Source organism: Scardinius erythrophthalmus (assembly GCF_964197995.2).
Source record: "Scardinius erythrophthalmus genome assembly, chromosome: 24".
Lineage (NCBI taxonomy): Eukaryota > Metazoa > Chordata > Actinopteri > Cypriniformes > Leuciscidae > Scardinius > Scardinius erythrophthalmus.
In genome coordinates, this window is record NC_138244.1 from 23,967,700 (window position 1) to 23,990,942 (window position 23,243).

The 23,243-nt window shown below is 38.9% G+C and overlaps 1 protein-coding gene across 2 annotated transcripts in view; it reads right to left on the reverse strand.

The window, feature by feature from the left end:
- Positions 1–23,243, reverse strand: part of nup160 (nucleoporin 160) — a 117,276-nt gene that overhangs the window by 91,534 nt on the left and 2,499 nt on the right. For both annotated transcript variants that reach the window (XM_081356215.1, XM_081356214.1), the window contains exons 3-12: positions 17,151–17,361; positions 11,116–11,341; positions 7,578–7,653; positions 7,375–7,489; positions 6,967–7,206; positions 6,783–6,880; positions 1,202–1,286; positions 1,041–1,109; positions 592–675; positions 355–525 (exon numbers count right to left, since the gene is read on the reverse strand). In XM_081356215.1, the coding sequence (XP_081212341.1) occupies positions 355–525; positions 592–675; positions 1,041–1,109; positions 1,202–1,286; positions 6,783–6,880; positions 6,967–7,206; positions 7,375–7,489; positions 7,578–7,653; positions 11,116–11,341; positions 17,151–17,361 (1,375 nt within the window). The remainder of the gene's footprint in view (positions 1–354; positions 526–591; positions 676–1,040; positions 1,110–1,201; positions 1,287–6,782; positions 6,881–6,966; positions 7,207–7,374; positions 7,490–7,577; positions 7,654–11,115; positions 11,342–17,150; positions 17,362–23,243) is intronic.

Below are 23,243 nucleotides of genomic sequence, written 5' to 3' on the forward strand. Positions count from 1 at the left end.
TCAAATACAAATTATTGCTTTAAATAAACGATTAGGTTACATTTGATTAATGAATCTCATAATTTTACAATTCTGATCAATACTCAGTCAGAGTATTGTGTACAGAGTAAAGGAATTGCAAGCATGGCCTGAAGTAGGCTTCAGAAAAAAGTCACTGTTGGTTGAGGCAATGTTTCTATATCAGGCTGATCAGGAAATCAAACAGCCATCTATAAATGAAGGATTCAAATTAAAAAAAGCGATGTGTACTAAAGCAGCAAATAGGGACAATTTTGATTTTATTTGACCTACACACACACACACACACATTCTTACTTAACTTCAACAAAATGAAGTGAGGCTGAGATCAGGTACCTTCTTGAGGACGCAGACCATGGCTGTGGAAGGGCTCACATGCAGGGCGAGTGGCGTGGACAGAACGTCCTGGTACTGTACGCAACATGCGTAAAACTTCGACCAGAACTCCACCTGCAGCAAGCGGTAGTCTTCCTGACAGAACTCGTACTCGGTCACACTGGACTGAAGCTGAACACAATGTTTAATTAAAATTTTGAAAAAAAATGAACAAAGGGGAAAACAGCACCACCTTACCTCATTTTCCACTGCGACAGTGACCTCTTTCTTCAGCTCCTCCCATGATAAGTCAGAATATCGCTCTGTACCTCGTTTGTAAATCTGGCAGAAAAGAATCAACTCTTCTTAATAAATACAAGTATAAACATATCAGTTTTTCTATTCACATGGTGGAATGGAGGTTTGTATCAGCATGTAAGTTGCAGCTTGTTGTGGAGTGATCAGATGAAAATGAGGCTCAGGCACCAACATTTGAGTGAGCTGTGCTCTCTGATGTGTCGGTTGTGGTTAAAAACTGTACAATAACTTTTCCTGTAATGCAAACTGCTTATTTATTCATTTAACTGCCAAAACAGTATTTGAGGACCTTGATATTTCTGATATTTGCTATTTAAAGGTAATGGCCTCTAGGAACTATAACCCCTTGCTCTACGACCCATTAAGAGTGAATGAAAGTAAATTTGTACCTGTAGAGCTTTAATGATGGCTGAGGCTGTGAAGCGCAGTGGTGAAAAAAGTACATCAAGATAGATTTCCTGTTTAAAAACAACAATGTGTTAGGGAACTCAAAAATTATACAATATATGTCACCAGTTTCAGCATTCACATAAGAACCAGATACACTTACCCGTGGGTCTTGGTCTTCACCAATCTGAACTTCCTCCTCTGGTGATGGCTGGACAAACACCTGGTTCCACGTGCCTGTTGTGTTACTACATTTTTAAACATAAGTAGCAAAGTCAGACAAAAGCAGAAAATAGTTAGTTATATATATTGTGGGGGAATTGCAATTTTTTTTTTTGTGACTTAATTGAACTACTCTAATCTCTATGAAACAACCCACTTTAGTGAAATATTGTATAAAATGTATAAAACTTTGCACAGATAAGCTTTCAGATTTATAAAAGCATAGATATAACATAGCCTGCACAAAAAGCCTTCCCTGAGTGGAAAACTGTCTGTACATTCATCGCCACTGTTGTATTACAAATTTATTAAAATGTTTAATTTAGGTTTACATTGAATTTAGCATGTTAAGGTTAGGTATAAATTATTATTATCAGAGTTTTCTAGAAAAAAACTCCGGTCAGTCCTGTTTTACTGAAACTCTTAATGGTTCTTGGAGCTTGTGTTTACCAAAGAGAGTCCTGCAAGTCCTGTACTCGGGTCTCAGCATTTGAATAGACATGCTGAGTGGATTAGGATGGGCAGCACTCTCAGTCTAGAACAGGTTCCTAAACCTGTCTCATCACAAAGTTTTGGTTCCTGGCCCTAAATGCATATAAACTGTAAGAGAACGTCCACTTAGTCAGACTTTGGTGACTGCAGCTACCGACAGCTCGTGTTCTCAATAAAGAATCCTGCTGAAGAAACAACCAAGTCTCCTGGTCTTCGATTCTGAGTTTCCAACAATTTGGTGCCGTGACCCGGATGGAGAAACTGAAACTCAACAAAGAATGAACTTTTCCAGAATCTTGAAACTTCAAGCTCAAAGAACTGAATTTCGAAACTTCAAGCTCAACAAAGATCTGACAAAGATTGCCAGACTGAATCTTTCCAGCTTCCTCCAGATTGAAAACTTCAAGCTCCAAAAAGATCTCAAAGCCTGACTGAGTTCCAGACTGAATCTTGAAACTTCAAGCTAGGGGTGTGCGATATGACGATTTTTGATCGTGGACGATTAAAATGTCTCCACGATCTGCTTTTGAAGAAATATCGTAGAATCGTGCATTATATCTGTTCTGGCGCCTCTGTCCCAGCATACTGAACAACGCGACGTATATTCACATAAAATGTTAACGCAGCGGAACAGGAGACTGCAGTTCACAAAAGTTCATAATTTGCATGTGTCGGTTAAACATTTAATTCGCGTGCTGATGCGCTGTTCTAACGTATGCGTTTCTCAGCGCGTAGCCTAAGTTACATGTGAAGCTCACATGCACTAAAAGCCTGTCTACCAGCGCCTGGATACTGGACTAAGTTATCTTTCGAGTCTTATTGTGCTTACTGTTAAATACACACAAGGTTTACATAAACAAAGTCGGTTATGTCTAAAGTGAAAGCAAACTTGAGAAAATTGAGAGAAAATCTGCTTGTCAAATGCGTGTATGTATATTAGACGCGTCGCGCGCAGCTCTTAAAGAGACGGTAGCAATAGTAAACACGCTGCCGCTTGTCCTTAAAGGGATAGTTCACCCAAAAATAAAAAAATCTCATCATTTACGCACTCTAATGTTGTTTCAAACCTGTATTAATTTCCTTCTAATATTTTCTAATATTTTTCTAATATTAATATTTTGAAGAATGTGGCTATCCAAACTGTAGCTGGTCCCCATTGACTTCCATAGGAGAAAAATATACTATGGTAGTCACCGAGGTACATCAACTGTTGGTCATTCTTCCAAATAACTTTTATTTTCAACAAAAGAAAGAAACTTATTCAAGTTTAAAACAACTTGAGAGAGTAAATTATGATAATTTGAATTTTTAGGAGAACTATCCCTTTAATGTTAATAAAACAACAAAATGCAAAGAGAAAATCACTCAAATCACTTGACTGATAACTTTAATAGTAGCTTTAATAAGTATCAATGTATAATTTATACAGTGAAGTCTGTTTTGTTTTATTTTCATATTTGTTCATTTGATTACTTCAATGCTACTGTTAAATACACCTATACTGTAGCTGAAAACATAAAGCACTGTTTAGCCTATTTAATTTTTATATTAAGTTGTGTATATGTAATGTGTATCTTTAATCTTAATATTTAATAACAAAGAAAATAATGACAAATATTTTTATCTTTGCCCCTGTCTGCCATTTTTTTATTTTGTTACCTAAAGCTTTGTTTTTAAAATATGTATATTAGTTTGGCTGTGATTCTCAGTCACAAAATTGTAAAACCAACATAAAAAGAATCGTGATAAAATCGTTAATCGTGATTTTCCTGAAAAAAATCGTGATATATTTTTGCCATATCGCCCACCCCTACTTCAAGCTCAAAGATCTCAACAAAGCTGACTGAGTTCCAGACAAAAATTTTTCTGTACAACCAATGATTCGGTGAGTTTCACCATTGCAGACCAGTACAAAATTGTCACCCTCTGTGCCGCCAGAGAAGAGTTAACAGACAGCTGCAGGGTTTTGTTAACTAAGTTACCCTCTAAATTTTGCTTTTAGAGATGAAAGATGTCCTCTGCCAGGCAGGGAACATTAGCATTAAATGTTAATATTGTTTTATCCTCTTGCTAGAGAAGTTTTATCCTCTGTAAAGTTAGTGAATATTTATCCTCTGCTTTATCAGGGACGGTTAGCAGCATATGCTAATATTTTTTATCCTTTGCTTTAGGCAGAGAAGGATTAGCGTAAATTGCTAATATTTTGTTTATCCTCTGTTCTTGTCAGCAGGGAAGTTAAGTGTGAAGTGTTGGTAAATTGGAAAGTTTACAAGTGTACCCTCTGTTGATCAAGGAAGTTTAGTGTTTGTTTGTGTAGTAACAAAGACACTCAAAAAATGGATAGAAGGAATGCTAGGCTGATTCCCACAACTGAGAAAGCTGGACTAGCTACACCTTTATGGACAGACAGTGAATTCAAGTCTTTGTTAGGAGAACGCATGGACGCTATAGTGACTGAGTCTGTCAGACTGAATTTAACAAAGAAATGGCATTCACCCAGAAAAAGTATGGTCAATTGAAGATTGTAAAAAGATACTAGGAGCAAGTATTCGCAAGAACAATGTGAAAGCCATTATCTGTTGTCACAGAGAATTTAGCATATCCATTGCACAAGAACAAGCTCAGTGTATTGCTAAGTTAAAAGAACAGAACAAACAATTGCACACTCAAGTGTTCTCTTTCAAGAAACAAATGTGACTCAGAAAACCAACAGTCAAATGAAAGCTATCCTGATTTACAGTCTTTTGATAGAATAGAGGACAATGTCAATGCTGGATTGATGAAAGATGTAAATGCAGTTGAAGTGCGTGGAGCAAGACAAAAGGCTCAGAGTAGGAGAAAGGGGGTTGATCCAGTTCCATCTGCAACCCCCATACAAGCAGTCAACACAACTTTAGGTCCTAAGGATATAGAGAGACTATCCCCAGAGTTTACCCTCAGCACGCACAAATTTTTCTGAATTTAGAAGAGCATTGATCAGCAAAATGCGGCTCTATGATATGTCTCTAGCTGAAGTCACCCAGCTAATATCACAGATCTTGACTGAGTCAGAATTCAATGATTTTGAAAGTGCTGTAAGCAAATCTGAACTGCAACAGGCCAGTAAAGGTGATTTGAGAGAAGGTGTTTTGAAAATTAAAAAAAAAACATTGTTGGACCGAACGTGGACTGGTCAAAGCTCACTAGTTGTTTACAGAAGTAGGGTGAAGCTGTTTGTGAGTACACAGACAGATTTTGCCAGACCGCTGCAGCTTACAGCGGAATTGCTGACACTTCAGAGAAGGTGTTAGATGATAATGGTCCCCTAGTTCTCGCATGGTTTCAGGGTCTTTTGTCAGAACATAAAAATGCATTGCCTTACTTAGAATTAACATGGTCCAGTAGAACCCTGCAAAACAACTTGGACAGGTTAGCTACTTGGGAAACAGACTCTGATGTTAAGGCAAGAGTAAAAATTGCAGCAGCATCCTTTAAGGTCAACACAGAGAATGAACAGAAACGCAAACATCCTAAGAGAGAGGGCAGCTGTAATTACTGTGGTAAACCTGGCCACTGGATGAGAGAGTGTAGGAAAAACAAAAAGAACTTTAAAGAAGTTAACAAGGTTACTCAGCTTCTGCTCAGCTTGCTTAATACTCTGAAGCAGACCCATGCCATTAAAATGACTCATTTTCATCTGTGTATAGGACCTGCAGCTGCCTATATACCTTCACAGGTTCTACCATGCCGGTGACGTCATCGGAATTGCCAGCCTTCTTATACTAACAAACGCAATTTTTGTGTTGCTTAAAAAAACGGCTATATTGATATTTTTAATTAAAAAATTGTGTAATTTACTTTTAATTGTCATAAACAACACGTTATCAACGTTGATTATTTCAGTTCAGTTCATCTTTAAAATGTGGCCTTGTTACGACTAGGGGTGGGGGAAAAAATCGATTCTTAGATGCATCGCAATGCGGACGTGGATGATTCCTAATTGATTTCACAAAATGTCAAAAATAGATTTTCAAAAAATAAAATAAAAATTAGAATAACGTAATATTGACGGAACGCAAAAGACGGAAATCTAAAGCAGACGTGCAGTGCGCAGACAGTCTGTGCCGTGCACATAACAGAGTCGCACACATGACAGACGGATGATGGCTGAGCGCCAAATTCGAATGGAACCTTCTTCGTTAAAAGCTAACGTATGGAAAATTGGCAATTTCATTGTTACCTATTTAGTATTTTTTGTATGAGAGCTGCTTTCTGTATTGTTTAGTTTTCACATCAATATACTGTAAACCGATCTGTTATACGTACCTTATACTGCCCTGCAATATGTGCAATGCCAGTCACAAAAAGTTACATTTTGACTGTGCTGTCTGCAGATGTTCATTCACTTTTTTTGTATAAGCTGTTTTTGATTGTGGTATACAGCAAACATTTCAAGTCATAACTCTTTATTATTTAGTTGTGTATAAGAGCGGCTTTGTATGGTACTAATTATTCAGTTCACAAGCATTATATGAGAGCTGCTGGTACATAATTCTATATTTTTGAAAAAACTGTTTGTGATTTTGCTACAGCAAAATGTATTTTGTCTGAAGGATTATATTGCTCATTGGAAATAACAAGAGGATGTTGGTTAGAAGTCTATTATTAAATGCTAGAGATTCAGAATATGCTGAAGTTTGTATTAATTTACTTAAAGTATGCTGCTAGTACAGGCACACATTTATTTTCCTGTTGGTTCTTTGCAATATTGGGACATATGCTGGCAAATGTAACCTTACAGTTGACTTGCCAAATCACTTCCATTTGTTTTATTAATAAAATTAATATAAAAAGATTGGAAGTAAGTTCGTTATGGGTCATCATAAATACTTCGCTTTAAAAGTACCAAGTAAGTAAAAAAATAAAATAAAAATAAACGATAATAGTTACCCTCTGAATGGTAATCGAATCGAATCATGAGGTGCCTAGAGATTCCCACCCCTAGTTAGGACTGGTCAATGTTTTCGCTCATCAAACTGTGCTTTACTCACTGCTCAAAACTGATGTACTTCACCACAGTCTGGTTGTCATTATCCAGCCAAACAGCCCAAATATCAGTCGCCGTCAAGACAAAATCCACTACTGTCTCCTGTTTCACACAAACACATATAATTTTAAGTACAATTCCATCAGTAATCATATAAAGGATTCAATGTTTACTGTACTGAACTCTACCTGTGTTGAGAATAGAGTTGAGATGCGATCCAGGCTATAGCGATTGTTCTCATTGGCCACCAGCTGCAGCACACAGAACTGACTGCGATTGGGAACTGCGAGGTAGACGGCGAGACACAGACCGATGGATGAGGAGAAAAAGAGTCGGAGCTTATGAGCATGTGCTGGAGAAACCTTCACATCCCCACGACCCACGGGCATATACTCCAGCATATCAGTCACCAACAGACACATCTGATGCTGAGAGACAAACAATTTATACATCAATGTGATAGGCATGAAACTAGATAAAGGAGTCAAACGCGCACAGATTTAATGTTAAACATAGTTGCTGACATTTAAAGACAGTAATTACATCTTGATCCGAGAATGAAGTTGGATGTATGGATAATCAGGAGCCAAACTGACCTTAAATGACCACATCCGCAGCTTATGATCTTGACACAGCGCGAATACAAACGTGTCGTCCTCTAGCTGGTGGACAGCCAGACTGACGGCTACATCAGACATGCTCTGATCTCCCCTGTGAATTGGATCATCCGTTTAAAAAGTTTCTGCTCTGTTTTGTGATTCAATTAACATTTAAATTGTATGCAAAAGAAATAATGTACCTGATAGCAGTAGGCATCCAGCCGGCCAACCGCTGCATCATTGAACTCTGTTTTAACTCCAGAATTGACACGGTCCCTTTTTGTAACAGAAAGAGGAATCATGATTTAGTAAAACACAGGTATCTGCACATTATGTTAACCCATAAGACTTTAGAGTTCATCTTCAGAACACAAAAATGAAAATATTTTTAATATTCTCCAATTATGTTTTTCTAAAAATGTAAAAACATACAAAGACATAGTAATCCATATGAATCAAGTGGTTTAATCTAAGTCATCGGAAAATAAACTTGATCAACACGATCAAATACGGTAAACACAGAAGCTCAGCCATGCGAGAACAAACCTCATTGGTTCTAGAGAGCCAAGCAAGCACAGTTGAGCTTCCATGTATACCCTAATTGATCTCTATGTATTTGCATTGTTCAATGTTTATATTTTCATTTCATTTTATTAAGGATAACCCCTTGAGATGGAACATCTCATTTTCGAGGGGGTCCTAAATATATGGGGGGTCCTTATATATGAATAAAAGCCTTAAAGGGATGGTTCGGAGTAAAATCAACCTAGGGTCCTTTGCACCATGACCTCGAGCCAAAAATACCCGGATTTCGGTGCAGGAACTAGGAACGATTTTAGTTCTAGGAACTCTTTTGGAGGAACTAATTTATATCCTACTTCAGAGTAGGGTCTAAACCAGCACTATAGGACGTTAGTGTACACGGATTGGCCGAACGCACGCGAAACACCAGCATCCGCCCTTTTTAAAAAAGATATGTAATCTCACAGATTATGGCTTATAAATTTACTCCAGAAACTAACTATACGAACATGGAAAACAGTGATAGATGGGCCTCTTAACCTTTACACTAAGGAGAAAATCCATCGCAACTTTGAGGGGACCAAACATGATCATGTATTTCTGCTCAGCTAGCGACATTGGGCATCAACCACACGGCATACGCTAATAACTTTCATATACTGTCTAATTTCTATGTATAACAGTTATATCTAAAATCGTATCGACAGATCGTAAACTAATGAACATGGAGAATGCGAGCACTGTTTGTTTGCTCAGGCTCTGGCGTTCTCAGCGCCATCAAAATAAAGGTCTGCCGCGCTGTCAAAATAAAAGTCACAACAACAAGTCCGGCTTACGTCACTTCAAAGTTCCGCCCTGGTGGCTAGTTCCTAGAACTAAGTACCTAGAACTCTCCGGTGCGAAAGCCCCTATGGTGCGCCATCAAGCTGGAAAAAGCATGGACCTTCACCAAATTGCTCCTGGATCATTGGGAGAAGTTTATCTTGCAGGACGTTTGATACCATTCTTTATTCCTGGCAGTGTTTTTGGGCAGAATTGTGAGAGAACCCACTCTTTTGGATGAAAAGCTACCCCACACATGGATGGTATCAGGATGCTTCACTGTTGGCACGACACAGGACTCATGGTAACGTTCACCTTTTCTTCTCCAGACAATCGATTTTCCAGACGTCCCAGACAGTCCGATGGGGGCTTCATCAGAGAAAATAACTTTGCACCAGTTTTCTGCTCTCCAATCCCTGTACTTCATGCAGAATTTCAGTATGTCCTTGATGGTTTTCTTGGAGAGAAATGGCTTCTTTGCTGCCTGTCTTGACACCAGGCCACCAGTCCAGAACTCTTTGCCTCAACCACAAATTATGTTTAGAAGATTTTGTTTAGGATCTGTTCCACCGGTCCAGAACTCTTTGCTTCAACCACCTGCTGCCAACATTAGAAAGATCTGCACAGGTGCTGAGACAATTCTGTAGCTTCTCCTCAAGAGGAGACAGTCCTAGCGCTTACTGGACACTCTGGGACGTCCTGATGCCCAGAGGCATCTTTGCAATAGTAGTATAATATTCTTTGCAGCAATTTCCTTGCACGTGAGATCTTGATGCAAATTAATGATGGCTGCACATGTTTCTTTGGAGGTAGTTCATTTCAATGCATTCTCATCCTAGGGTGCCATATACTGACGCTTTTGACATTTCGTCTACATCCAACGCACATGGCACCCTTTAGCGTCAATATGAGACGCAGATAGCTTTGTTCGGTTATGGGTAGGTTTAGGTCTGGGGTAGAGTTAGGGTTAGACCGCTAGGAGGCGCCTTCTGGCCCATATCTATCTGCGTATCATATTGACGCTAAAGGGTGTCATGTGCGTTGGATGTAGACAAAATGTATATGACGCCTTGGGATGAGAACGGGCTGTTCATTTAGCTCGACCCTCCATCCTCCTCATCCCATCCCCTCCCCCTCCTCACTCCCGTGCTTCCTGAAACAGGCTTTTCGATGTAAATTTGGGACTTCGAGCATTCCTTCTCCTTTTCCCTCTTCTTTGCTATTTGTTCATCGGAACGTCGTCTCAAAATTCAAGAGAATGTAATTCTAACGTTAGTCGTTGTCTATGACATCTCTCCTCTAGCTAACTTCCCTCCTCATGCTTCTCTCTCCTCCACTCCCCACACCCCCGTCATGTGCACATGCACTAACCCCCCAACCCCAAATCATTCTTGTCGGTTATTGGCTGGAACACTGTTTGTTATGATTTGTGGTGAAGGTTGGCCCAGTTTGTTTTTGTTGCCATTTGTGGAGCCTGGGCTGTCTACAGAGACCGCGTTTTTTTTTGTGTGTTCAGGGGACAGCCGGCTAGCGGATAGTGAGAAGATGTTTGCTGTATGTGACAAAAAATGTTTCAGCCTAAAAAAAGCGTGACATCGCTTAGAGCACCTTTAAGCTTTTTGCAATTATTTCAAATGCATCTTAACACTCTGCACATGAATCCAGAAACAATGTGAATCAGCACCACAACAACTGAAGCAGAAAACTATATAAAACAAAATTTATGTCAATGCCAATTCTTTTGGCCACGGCTGTACTACGTTAGCGATAAAACAGGGCATCCATTTTGTGTAAATGACCCGGCTCTATGCTGCATCCAGTCTACATAGCATTGATTAAAATTAGTTCTACTTGCTTCTGATGTGCCGTGCAGCTCACAGCCTGTGTATATTTCACAAGTAATTTACCAATTATTAGACTCAGATATTCTATATGCCCCCTTGGCATATCACAATTGGAAATTAAGAAACTACAGCTTTAACAAACATGAATATTTATGATATGTAATACTTTATAACTTTGCAGTATTTTTTTTTTTTTTTCAAACTTTAAGGATCCACAAACTATGTATCAATACATACAGGGTAAAGCTGTGTTCACACTGCCAGCGACTGCTAGTGGGTGTTCCCACTACTGGTTGCCTAATAACACTTACGAATGACATTGACGACTTCACTCCTATTAGTTGTTGCTCATGAAAGTCGCCCTTCGTTTGCACAAAGTTAAATCTCAACTTTGTGTCGCTGGATACGCCTACTTCCTGTCGCCAACGGTCACAGGAAATCGTCAGCTCTCCGTTGTAATTAATGGGATCATGTCGCTTTGTCACTGCGTGTCGTTGGAAGTGTGAAAGCCGCTTTAGATAGATAAAGATCATTATAGATAGATACAAACCATCTTGATCGTGAGGAGGTAACGTGACTATAATAATGCTGCCTGACGGTGAGGCAAGAGCAAAGAGAGCTTCCCCTTGATGACTGATCCAGGCGGCAGATGTGGACGGAGAGGTCGACTGTGTTCCCTGTGCAAACGGGAGCACATAACTGTGGGCTGGCTCATTTAAATTCAGCTTCCCAATGTCTGTGAAAATGGACTGCATCTGGAGTTCAGTGACCAGATCCTATAAGAGAAAATGTCATACAAATTATAGATCATATCCATAAGTAATATTACATTCATATTACATTACATTCATATTTCTTATATGCAAAAAAAAAATCAGCACTAAAATGACAGTTGCAAGATGGTGTTTTTATGTCCATAAAAACTTGAAGCACACTTGCTCCGTTCTGGATATGAACTGTGATCAGTGTTGCGAGTGTTGATTAACCGCTCTCATACGCACTCCGCATGCTGTTGTTAGGCTACATATTAAATACTGTTAAAGTCATTTTCCATGCTTTTGGTGGTCAAACTCCAGCTCTGACCACATCACATGGAAAATTCAAACAACACTTTTGTGCTATTGTACTGATACACTTATGACATGTTCGAACGCAAAGCTGAACCATTGATGAAACAAAAACATTAGCTTTTTTGGCAGCAAACACTTAAGATGGGTTTGGTGCACACAGGGATAAAAAAAGTACCCCATGTGTAAAATGAAATACTCTGCTGTATCGTTAATGCTGTGGGCCTAATTTTCTGCCAGAGGTCCTGGACATCTTCTAAACAATCTAAACCTGACAGCCTGTGCTAGAAATCTTATAACGGAGAACAGGATGGAGAGATTCTGTATGGAGGAATGGTCTCTGATCTCTTGTCAGGTGTTCTCCAAACTCATCAGGCATTATAGGAGAAAACTCAGAGCTGTTATCTTGGAAAAAAGAGGTTGCAAAAAGTATTTAATAAAAGGGGGCAAACTTTTTTTCCCAACGTGTTTTGGAGAAAAACATTTATTTCATAATGTGATTTTCCCCCCACTTTCAATTATTTTACTTCAATGAAAGGTTAGATTTTTGCACATTTTTAAAACAAAATATCAAAAAGATTAAAAATGCAGATTTATTTTTTACAGTCACATTTGATCATTTTACCAAGGGGGCAAACACTTTTTCACACCACTGTATAATCTGATAACAGGTTTTTCCAATGAGTGATATGTATTTTTTTCCTTGATTTCCAGTTCATGAGGATTGTTTTCTTGGCGATAGTCAGTGCTGCTCGCAGTGTTTTATAGCATAAGGTGCTTAAATTGATTGTAGTAGTATCACCAAGAATGCATAGGGAAGGGGTTGCTGGGATGTGACAGCCAAAGATGGAAGAGAGTGATTCCGTGACATTTATCCAAAATCGGTTGACTGGAGTGCATTGCCAGACAGCATGAATGTAAGTGTCTGGGTTATTTTGCATGCAGTGAGAGCATAAATCAGAACCAAACCCCATTTTAGACAATTTCTGTATAGTGAAGTGAGATCTGTGAAGTACCTTGTATTGTATTAGTTGTAAATTACTATTTTTTGTCATGAGGTAGATGTTTTTACATATATGGGTCCAGAAGTCGGCACCACTGATGGACAACTCTGATTCCCATTTGTGGTAAGGCAGGCTTAATGTTTTATCTAAATGGGATAATCATTTTGTACATTTTGGAGAGAATTTTTTTAGGAGAGGGAATATTGATCAGCTCCAAGATTGGTGGGGGGATGTCCAGGTTAGCTGTTTGGATATTAATTTTTGCTTGAATAGATGATTTAATTTGTAGATATTCTAAGAAGTGGTTGCTCTCAATGCCGTGCTTCTGGACCAAATTAGAGAATGAAGCCAGATTTTTATCTTGAATGATGTGGTGGAGTTGAGTGATGCCCATGTGCGAAAGTTAAGTGTTTTTTTGTTGGCAGTGAAGTCAGGGTTATTCCAAATCAGGGTGCGAATTGATGGTGCTACAGGTGAACCAGTGATATAGTGGATTTCCACCAGGCTGTCAGAATGGATGATATTGTTGGTGCTAGGGCTGAACGATACATCGAATTTTCATCGTCATCCCGATATGAACTCGCGCGATGAACACATCGCAACAGACAGCCTGACACGATGAATAATGCCTGGTTCAGATTACAAGATTTTTGTGTCTGTTATGATAGTCACGGAGTCAGATTAGGCCACGTTTTTGACTCCTAAAATCTTGTCGTGTTGTGGACAAGAAACATGTCAGACTACACGTTGCTTTCCGATCAGTCATCCGCGTGCCGTCACACTCACACATTCACTCGCAAACATTCACTCGTACACACACACGCACTCGCGCTTGCTCACTCACACACACACACACACACACACACACACACACACACACAGTTGCTCGCGCTCGCTCACTCACTCTCGCTCACATACTCAACCTGTCATGGAGGACCGTTAAAAAATTAAACATGCTAGTCTTTCTGTCGTGAAGCATCGCAGACGCGACGTAGGTTGTCGCCCACTATGACACACTATACGAGATGAAACGATCGAATCTTGCGTCCCAACCAACGCCCGTTGTCGTTTACGAATCCCCACGACACCCATACGTCAAACGGATCGTGCCAAAATCGCGCTAAAATCGTGTAATCTGAACCAGGCAGGTAATAAACGTTTGACCTATCACACAAAGAACCTATTAAAGCACTAAGACATGGGAACAGCATAGCTAACGTTCACATTTGAATATTTATCGCAAGTCATATCGTCATCGCAATATTAAACAATCTTATCGCACATCGCAGCTTTTCCTCATATCGTGCAGCCCTAGTTGGTGCTTTGAAGGATGGGTGTATTTTGACTGACTGACTGCAGAAAGGGAGGTCTGAGATCTGAATATCCTTGCAGATGGTTTGTTCTAAGTCTAGCCAGGTGTTGTCCGAGGGGGTGGGATGTAACGATTTGTAGATGTATTTAAGCTGGTTCGCCAGGGCATAGTGCTGGAAGTGTGGAGCCTCTAATCCTCCCAGTACTTTAGGTTTTTGTAGAGTGGTCAGTTTGATTCTTGGTGTCTTACTTTTTCCAGTAGAATTTAGTAATTGATGAGTCGAGTGACTTAAACCAGAGTGGGGTGGGCTGAGTCGGAATCATTGAAAATAAATAATTTATTTTTGGTAATATTGTCATTTTAACGACTGATATCCTGCCCATGATGGATAGAGGGAGGTTCATCCAGCGCTGTAGGTCATCATCTATTGAGTTGAGCAGTGGGGAAAAATTTAGACTGAATAAGTCTGACAGCCTGGTGGAGTAAAGCCCTGCATTTCAGCCCGAGCCCGATAGGCCCCGACTTTTTTACGCCCCTAGGGCCGGGCCTCGGGCCAATTTTCACGTCATAGTTCACATGCGGGCCGGGCCTCGGGCCTTTTTTGGGTTATCCTTTTTATATTTTTAGACATTAATTAAAAAAATATGAGAAATTGACGTTGACGATAGAAAAACAAACATAGAAAGACATTTAATAACCTCATAACTTTCATAATCTTATAATTACACTGACATATGATTGACATGACAGTCTCACGCACGCACACACACACACAGAAGGTTTCCCGTCAGCGCAACCCACGATTCACCTCATGTGCAAATAATGGAGAATATTAAGAGAAAAATCGCAGAGTGATACAAGAGAGGACTGGGTTAAAATCTTCCACTGTGGATGCTATTCTTTTTCTCCGATGCTCTGTAAGAGACTGTTCTACCTTTTCGTTTGATTGAACTTTATTTTTGTTTAACTGTTGGAAACTAGCGTAGGCTACTGATGTTTTTCGTTTGATTGGACTATTTTCGTTTAACTGTTGGAAACTACTGTAAAAAAGAATGGCCATGTTCTGTGGTGCATTTTTGAGGTAAGATAACCAACAATTTTGTTTTTGATTTATTGAATTTAATTTGTTTAGATTGGCTATTGCTCATTTCGTTTGCGAGCGCTGTTGCGAGCAGCTTGAGCCTGCCTCAGTATTTAAAATTTTTTTACTCACTGTGGTTTAATAAATAAACATTAAACTAACTGTCTGTGTGATATGCTTGAAGTGTTTTATATCTATGAATTTTATTGTAGCCAAGTAAAGTATTAGCGTTGATTTGAGAGGCTAAATTGATCAAACATGTTTTACTTGCTGTTGGCTCGGCTTGCTTGGTCGTCTTTTTTTTTTTCTTTTTTAAAATGCTCCAAACATTTGTCTAAATTAACTTAATAAAGAAATTAAAAGAAAAGAAACATAACTAACAAAACGGACATATTTTAATGGCTGCAAATAGGGTAGGCTGCCACTGTTAAAAAAAAAAAAAAAACGGGCTCGGGTCGGACTCGGGCTGATAATTCTGATGTGCTGTCGGACACAGGTCAGGCTAGGGCCTGAGCATCTCGGGCCAGGGCCGGGCTTGGGCCTAGATTTGAGGCCCGTGCAGGGCTCTATGGTGGAGACCTTTATACCCTAAATATGTGATATAGTTAGTGCAAAGTGGGATAGGTGAAGAGTGGGCTGACACATCCCAGTTATTCGAGTGTAAAGGGAGAATTGCTGACTTATTCCAATTGATTGAGTATTCCGAAATGTTGGAGAATGTGTCAATGAGTTTAATGGTTTCTTGCACTGATGCTGTGTGGTCTTGAAGAAAGAGAAGAATGTCGTCGGCATAGAGGCTGATTTTATGATCCATAGTTAGAGTCTGAACTCCCTTGATGCGGGTGTTCTGACGGATGGCGGCTGTTATAGGTTCAATGAAGATGGTAAATAGAAAGGGGGAGAGTGGGCATCCCTGTCTAGTTCCCCGGTGTAGAATGAAACTGTGATGTTAGACCATTGGTAATTACTGTGGCTGAAGGTGAAGTGTAAAGAAGTTTAACCCAATTAATGAACGATTCCCCGAAACCAAACCGCCCCAAAGTGGAAAACAGGAAACTCCAGTTGACCCTGTTGTTGTTAACTCCAGTTGTTGTTGCTATCTTGTGTGACATTTGATTTCTCCGCTGTAATGCGATCTCATGCATAATACATCGCAGTGATTGCATTAAATTTTATTCTCATGAATAATACAGAGAATCAACTTTGCTTTTTAAACCGGAAGAATGAAATGGCTCAGAAAAAGAAGCCACTTTTCTCTAAATAATAAACATGAGTGTTTTTGTTGTTTCCATTGATTTGCATCTTGTACATATCTGTTAACATCTCAAGAAATGTTTTAGGGTTTCATGACCCTTTAATATGTAGCTCTTTTTGACAATATGTATCAGGGGTCTCTGCTCCATATCTATTGGCTAAGGACCCGTTCACATATGTTTAAAAATGCATGGAAAGTGCTACCCGTGCCGCTTTCTCCTCCTTTCTACAAGTGCTTGCGCTCCCGTGGTGTCTGTTGTTGCTATGCAACCATAAACTGCGCTCTCCAAGATGACGAGGAAGTATCAGCAAAAGATTAATTGATTTCTAGTCCTTGCATCAGATTTACTACTAGATATATTTATAGTGATGAGAAATAAAAACCTGCCCTGTACAGCTATGATCAGCTGTTCGGCCGAGCTTTCAATGTTGTTACGGAAAAGCTGAAGCTGATCTGTTGGTTTTTGTCACATGACCTGTGGTGCGCTTGCAGCATTCTGAAAAGTTGAGATGTATTCAGTAAAGAACGCCCCCTGTGCCTACATTTGAAATAACGAACTTGAGCATGCATAAGACGCGATATGCGAACGGCGGCCACGGCCCTAAGGGGTCCTTGCCCTGAAAAACATTTAAGACTCCTGACTTATTCTATGGAAAACTGCATGCATAATTACAGGTTGTCCAGGACTTGTTGGAATGCTGATAATTACGAATTGTATCCTCATAAAATTGAAAAAGGAACATTGATAACAGCAATACTGGACATGCTAAGTTCAAAATATAGCTACATCTGAGGGGAAAAAAACATGTTGATTTAGTAGCAGTGAGAAAGGCCTATGAAAGCAGAGTAAAGATCCTGTCACTTACACTGTGGTACATGCGAGTGGGGTGCGGAAGAACCAGGCGATGGACTGATTGGCTGGTGACGATCAGAATGAGGACGTTGTTAAGGGTCTCTTGTATATAAACTCCTCCAGGCTGCAAGAGGCAGTGTGGGATACGCAAGCTGACAGCATTATTCAGAAGATTAGTGTCCAGCGACTGCTCGACAAACTGAACAGTGTCACCTGAAGTGGACCTGGAAGACAGGAGACATCCTAATGTATAAATACTAAAAGGATAAACAAATGTATTTATTTATGTTAACAGAGGAAGTCAGTGATATCGGGACTGTATAAAATAAATGTAGAGATACTGTACATCCCCCTGTAGAGAATTTCATTTTCATAAACTTGCACAAATTCATTTAACAATGTAACATTGTTAGAATAGCGTTACATCAGGGTAGAAAACATGCATGTATAATATTATCCATGCATGTATAACATCATTTACATCATTACAATATAGGGCTGCACAAACAGTTGAAAAATATCAGATTACAATTATTGCTGCAGTGATTAATTCAAATTATAAATTACAACACTATTTACATCTACTCCCATTGTGTCTGTTTTGTATTTACAGCGTGTTATTGGCAGTGGTTGAATATTGTAATAAAACAAAGACTAGGGCTGGGCATTGACACAGATTTCACAAATCGAATTGATTCCAATTCTTGATTTAATTTGATTCGTTTAGGCCCGGTCCACAGGCATTCAGTCGTTTCACGGCTGACATTTGCCTACACTGAATGCAAGCATCATCTTGTGTCAAAAGCAAAAATACAAGTCCAACCCAAATGTTTAATGTCTCTATTTGCAGTAGTTTATATACAGCTGGTCAATTTTGTGCATTCATTAGCCAGTGAAGTTGCATATTTAAAGCTATTGACGCAAGAAAGCAAATTGATATGTTCATGCAGCTGACAGAAAAAAAAATCAGAAACGCATTCGATTTCGGATCTTTTTTTATCATCACTGCAATACATATTTTGTATTTATAAATGCTGTAGAATTAATAAATACAAAATATGTATTGCAGTGATGATAAAAAAAGATCTGAAATCGAATGCGTTTCTGATTTGTTTTTTCTGTTAGTTCATCATTCATGTTAATTCATAGAGTGCATTAACTAAGGTTAACAAATAAAATAAACATTAAAACTTAATTTAAAAATGTATTAGTAATTGTTGAAATAATGAACAAACATGAATGATCAAGGTACAATTGTATTGCTCAAACATGAATAAATACTGTAAAAATGTATATTGCATAATCCATATAGTTCATGTAAGATAGATAATACATCCTTGTTTACAAATAGGATTTGCAAAGCGTTCCCTATGAAATTTGCATACATGTTTCTAGGTTATAGCTAAAGAAAAACAATTGAACTAATAATTTGATGTTTAAATTACTTTCTGTAAAATTTGTTCTGTAGAACTTCTCATCTTATATATTCATATTCATATATTTAGCACATTTTTTATGGTCCGGTACAGTTTTTTTTATTTTTTGTAATAAAGTTCAGCACTGTTTTAGCTGAACATGAAAAAACAGCAACAACAACTCTTCCTCTCCTCTAAATGGCAACACCGTGGGTGGAAATGTGCAGATTAAGGGGCGGTAATAATATAATAAGATCACCTTCCTATGTCACTAGGGGAGCGAAATCTGAGAGGCTCGAGAGTCAGACATTAGACATGAGTCATGCGATATGCAAGAACTGCAAAACAGTAGTTAAGTACTCCGGCAACACGATGAACCTCTCTCTGCATATGGCAAGACATCATCCAGACCAGCCAGGCCTGGTCGCAGCAGGTAGTAGCACACACCTGTCATCTCAAAAGCAGCCAACGTTACCTGATGCCTTTAAACCAAAACTCCCACCCACATCTCAGCGCTCTCAAAATAATACAAATGCATTAATGTGCTTCATATGTCAGGATTTATGGCCATACAGCGTTGTTGAGTATAACGGCTTCAGGCAATTGCTTCATGAGTGTGAGCCACGCTACACAATACCAACACGTCAGTTTTTAACAGAAACGGTAATTCCCCAGTTGTATGATGAAGTTAAGCGAGACGTTCTGCTGTCACTCTCTGCGATGCTCGGACTTCGAGAGCAACCCAATCAGATGTTACGATAACCTGCCACTACATATCTCCACAATAGGAACTTGTCTCGCGCGTTCTGCAGACTAGAGTGATGTTAGACAATCACACCGGAGCAAACATGGCATATTTGCTAAATGATGTGATGTGATGCACGAATGGGGAATAAAAGACAAAGATCCAGTACTTGTGACTTATAATGCATCTAACATGACAATAGCTGCAGAAGTAGCCAAATTAGTTATGTGAGATGCTTTGCTCACTGTTTGAATGGGCTCTGAAGTTACAGACAGTTTCCAGTCTTCTCGGAGCATCACAATATTTTTTAGGAAAAGTACAATCGCCCGCCATGTCCTGCATGAGAAGCATAAGGTACTTTGACAAAAGGCTCATTGGCACCTATCATCAGCTTTGTAAAGCTGGCTCACTAATCTTAAACGTAGATGGCTCTGATTTTCTTCCACCCTGCCAGAGGAAGAATGTGGACTCTTGTGCTCTCGAGGACATTTTCCTCTCCCAAAACACAACAATCACCTCTGACACTGTATAACTTGTCAGGATGTACCCTCTGCATCCCTGACACAAGTGTAGCAGCAGAGAGGCTGTTCTCCACTGCTGGAGATATGACAGCAAAGAGGAGTGCTCTTAACCCTGAGCACGTAGATCAATTGTTGTTTCTGCATAAAAATCTGAAGATGTAATCGTTTTAAATTATTTCAACGTAAAGTGATGCAATTACTTTGTTTGGTGCACATTCCAAAACCACATTCTTAAATAATAGGTGTTTAAAAGAGTTTGAGAAAACTAAGTTACATTTGTTACATAAGTTGTAACAGTTTTTGCTTTCATGGTATATGTTTTAAGTTTTGTTTAGTCATTAAGCATTGTTGACACGCTTCAGTGTCACTATAATTGCCACAATAACTGAAATGACAATTATAGTGACAGAGACTTTAATAGCAGAAGGAAGAGCCATTCTAAGCTTTTTGTGACACTTTTTAATTTAACTTTTTTTTTTTTTTTTTTTTAAATGACAAAACTAAAGTTTTTCAGTTATCACAACTGTTATAATACTGGTTATTAAATAAACATATTACTGTTACTAAACTAATTTAAATTCCAAAATGGACCCATATCGTGAATTTCCCGCATTATAAGTGTGAGACCTGCGGGAATCATTAAAATTAGCCGCAATATCCGCACCAAAATTTGAGCCCTGCTACTCTATAGGTGCTCAAGATTAACATGAGATTGGCAAAAACTGTGTGTGTTATGTACCCTTTAATATTTTTGATCTACCTGCTTTGATAACATTGTATGAGAACTGAACTGAGCTGGACGATGATGTCACTGTTTTCTAGAGATAACTAATGATTTTTACAACGGAAATTAATCAATGCTGAACTTAAACTGGACAATGACTTGATTGAACAGGGTGGGCCATTTATATGGATACACCGTAATAACATGGGAATGGTTGGTGATATTAAAGTCCTGTTTGTGGCACATTAGTATATGTGAGGGGGCAAACTCCTCAAGATGGGTTTGCCCCCTCACATATACTAATGTGCCACAAACAGGACTTTAATATCACCAACCATTCCCATGTTATTACGGTGTATCCATATAAATGGCCCACCCTGTAGATCTGCTGTCCAGTCAAAACAATCTTTGTTGCATTATTTTCCGGTTATCACTGTAAAGCTGCTTTGAAACAATCAGTATTGTAAAAAGCACTATATAAATTAGGGATGCATTGCACAATATATCGACCACATATCGATATCGGACCGATAAATGGTCATTCTTAATGTTATTACCGATCCGATAAGAAAATTAGACCAATATATTAAAGCGGATAGATAATGGATTATTTACTTCAACTGAAAAACTTCAGATGCGAGCTGTTCATCATGATGGTTTTGAATTGCTTGATATGATTAGAATCACTTCAAAAAGGAAGATACAGTTAAGTGCAACATGTGCATCACAAATCTGTCATAATACGCTTCATAACATTATGAGAACACGACTGTAAATGTTGTGAATTCTTGTTCACCAGTATTTTAGTGCGACGAGCACATTGTGGCGGAAAGAGGGCATCTACAGAGTCAAGCCTTCATGACAAGCACAGTCAAGTTCGCTTGAGCATTCCTAGCATTTTGTGCTATTGTAAGTTGTAATATGTTTATTTTGTGAATTAGATATGTATATATGATTAATCTCATATAGGATGCGTTTGGTTGAGTTAATGAATGCAGTAAAGCGTTTCATTGTACCGGTGATCATCTTTCGCTTTAGCAAGCGCAGCTCAAACAGCAATACACATAAATAACTATGATTGGGACTAGGGCTGTACGATTAATCGCACTTTCCATGTAATCGCACTTAAATCGAGATGGCTTATCACGATTTTAAAATCGCAAAGGCTGCAATTATTTTTTATGCACAGCTTGTCATTGATGTACGGCTCTGTAAACGCTGCTCCATCTGAAAGCACTGTGAGTTTGAGTCACTTATAACGTGCATTTGAAAAAGCAACACGCATCAAACATCTTTCCAAAACATGAAAAGCATTTATGAACCTCTTGTCCAACAACAGAAATTTGACACTAAACAAACATTTAATAACATGCATTTACTCCAAACTCACTACATAACAACAGCTGAGCTCCTCCTTCTGTGAGATGAGGTGAGGCAGTTGTGTATTTATAAGTCATGTTTAATCAAAGCGTTTCAATCTCCTGTTTATTCAGCTACAGCTATAGGGATTTCCTGGAATGATGCGCATTATTGTACTTCTGCGGCAGGGAATATTTGGCATGTCTGCTTGAGGCACCCTCTGGCGCTCAAATGGGGCAGTATTTACTACCAAACAGCCGCACTCCACTGACAAGCGGCGCATAAAATAATCGCTGCCTTTGCCAAATCACGTGCGGTTTTATTGCGATTAATCGTTCAGCCCTAATAGGGACTGTCATATACATGACATTATAACGAGAACACTATTGTAATAAAACGTTGTGAATTCTTTAGGTTTAGTTGCATTCTTCAGCAACCGTTGAGTTCATTATATTCATATAAGATGCGTTTCGTTGGGTTAAATAACCTGCTAGCAAGGATCTTTACCAGTTTTGGTTGGGTTGATTCATGTACTCACCCTCATGTCTTTTCAAACCAATAAAATTTTCGTTCAACTTCCAAACACAAAAGTTTTTTTTTTTTTTTTTTTTATGAAACCTGAGAGATTTCTGTCCCTCCATTTAAAGTCTATTCCTCTAAAACTTAAAAAGATACAAAAAATGTCAAAGGCATCAAAAAATAAACAGTCAAGTGGTCTAATCCAAATCCAAGTCTTCTGAAGAGACCAGCGTGACTAGCACGTATGGTCACATCGTGACTTTTTCCGTTGTGCAGCGCGGAGAACAGGTGAAGTTGATGCCGAACAGATGGAATGATGAAAAAATCAGATGAAAAAAATTCTACCTCTGTTATATGGCAATATTTTGGCTATAAGATAACCGACACTGAGCAGAGAGAGGTGTACTGTGCAGAATTTGTTAAATTTAAGTTGCTACATCACGTGGCAACACGACAAATTTATATCAGCACCTGAAACAGCACAGAGAAAAGTATGATGAATGCATGACGGTGAAAGCACAAATTAGTAGAGAAACAGCTGAACAAAATAAAGAACAACCTGTAAGCCGAACAAAGCACAATTACAGATGTGTTTGCGAGTGTCGCGCCATTTGAAAAGTCTTCACAGTGATATAAAGAAATCACAGACTCACCGAAATCACCAACAGACAGCGGCACTAAAACACTGTCAAAGCGGTGGAGCTTGGTGGAGCTTATTCAGTGGACTGGGTTCCAGTGCTTTGGGCAGAGACTTTATCTGGCCATCGACAAGTTAAATTGATTTCATCTTTTGTTATTAGGCTACAGCAAATATTTTATACTA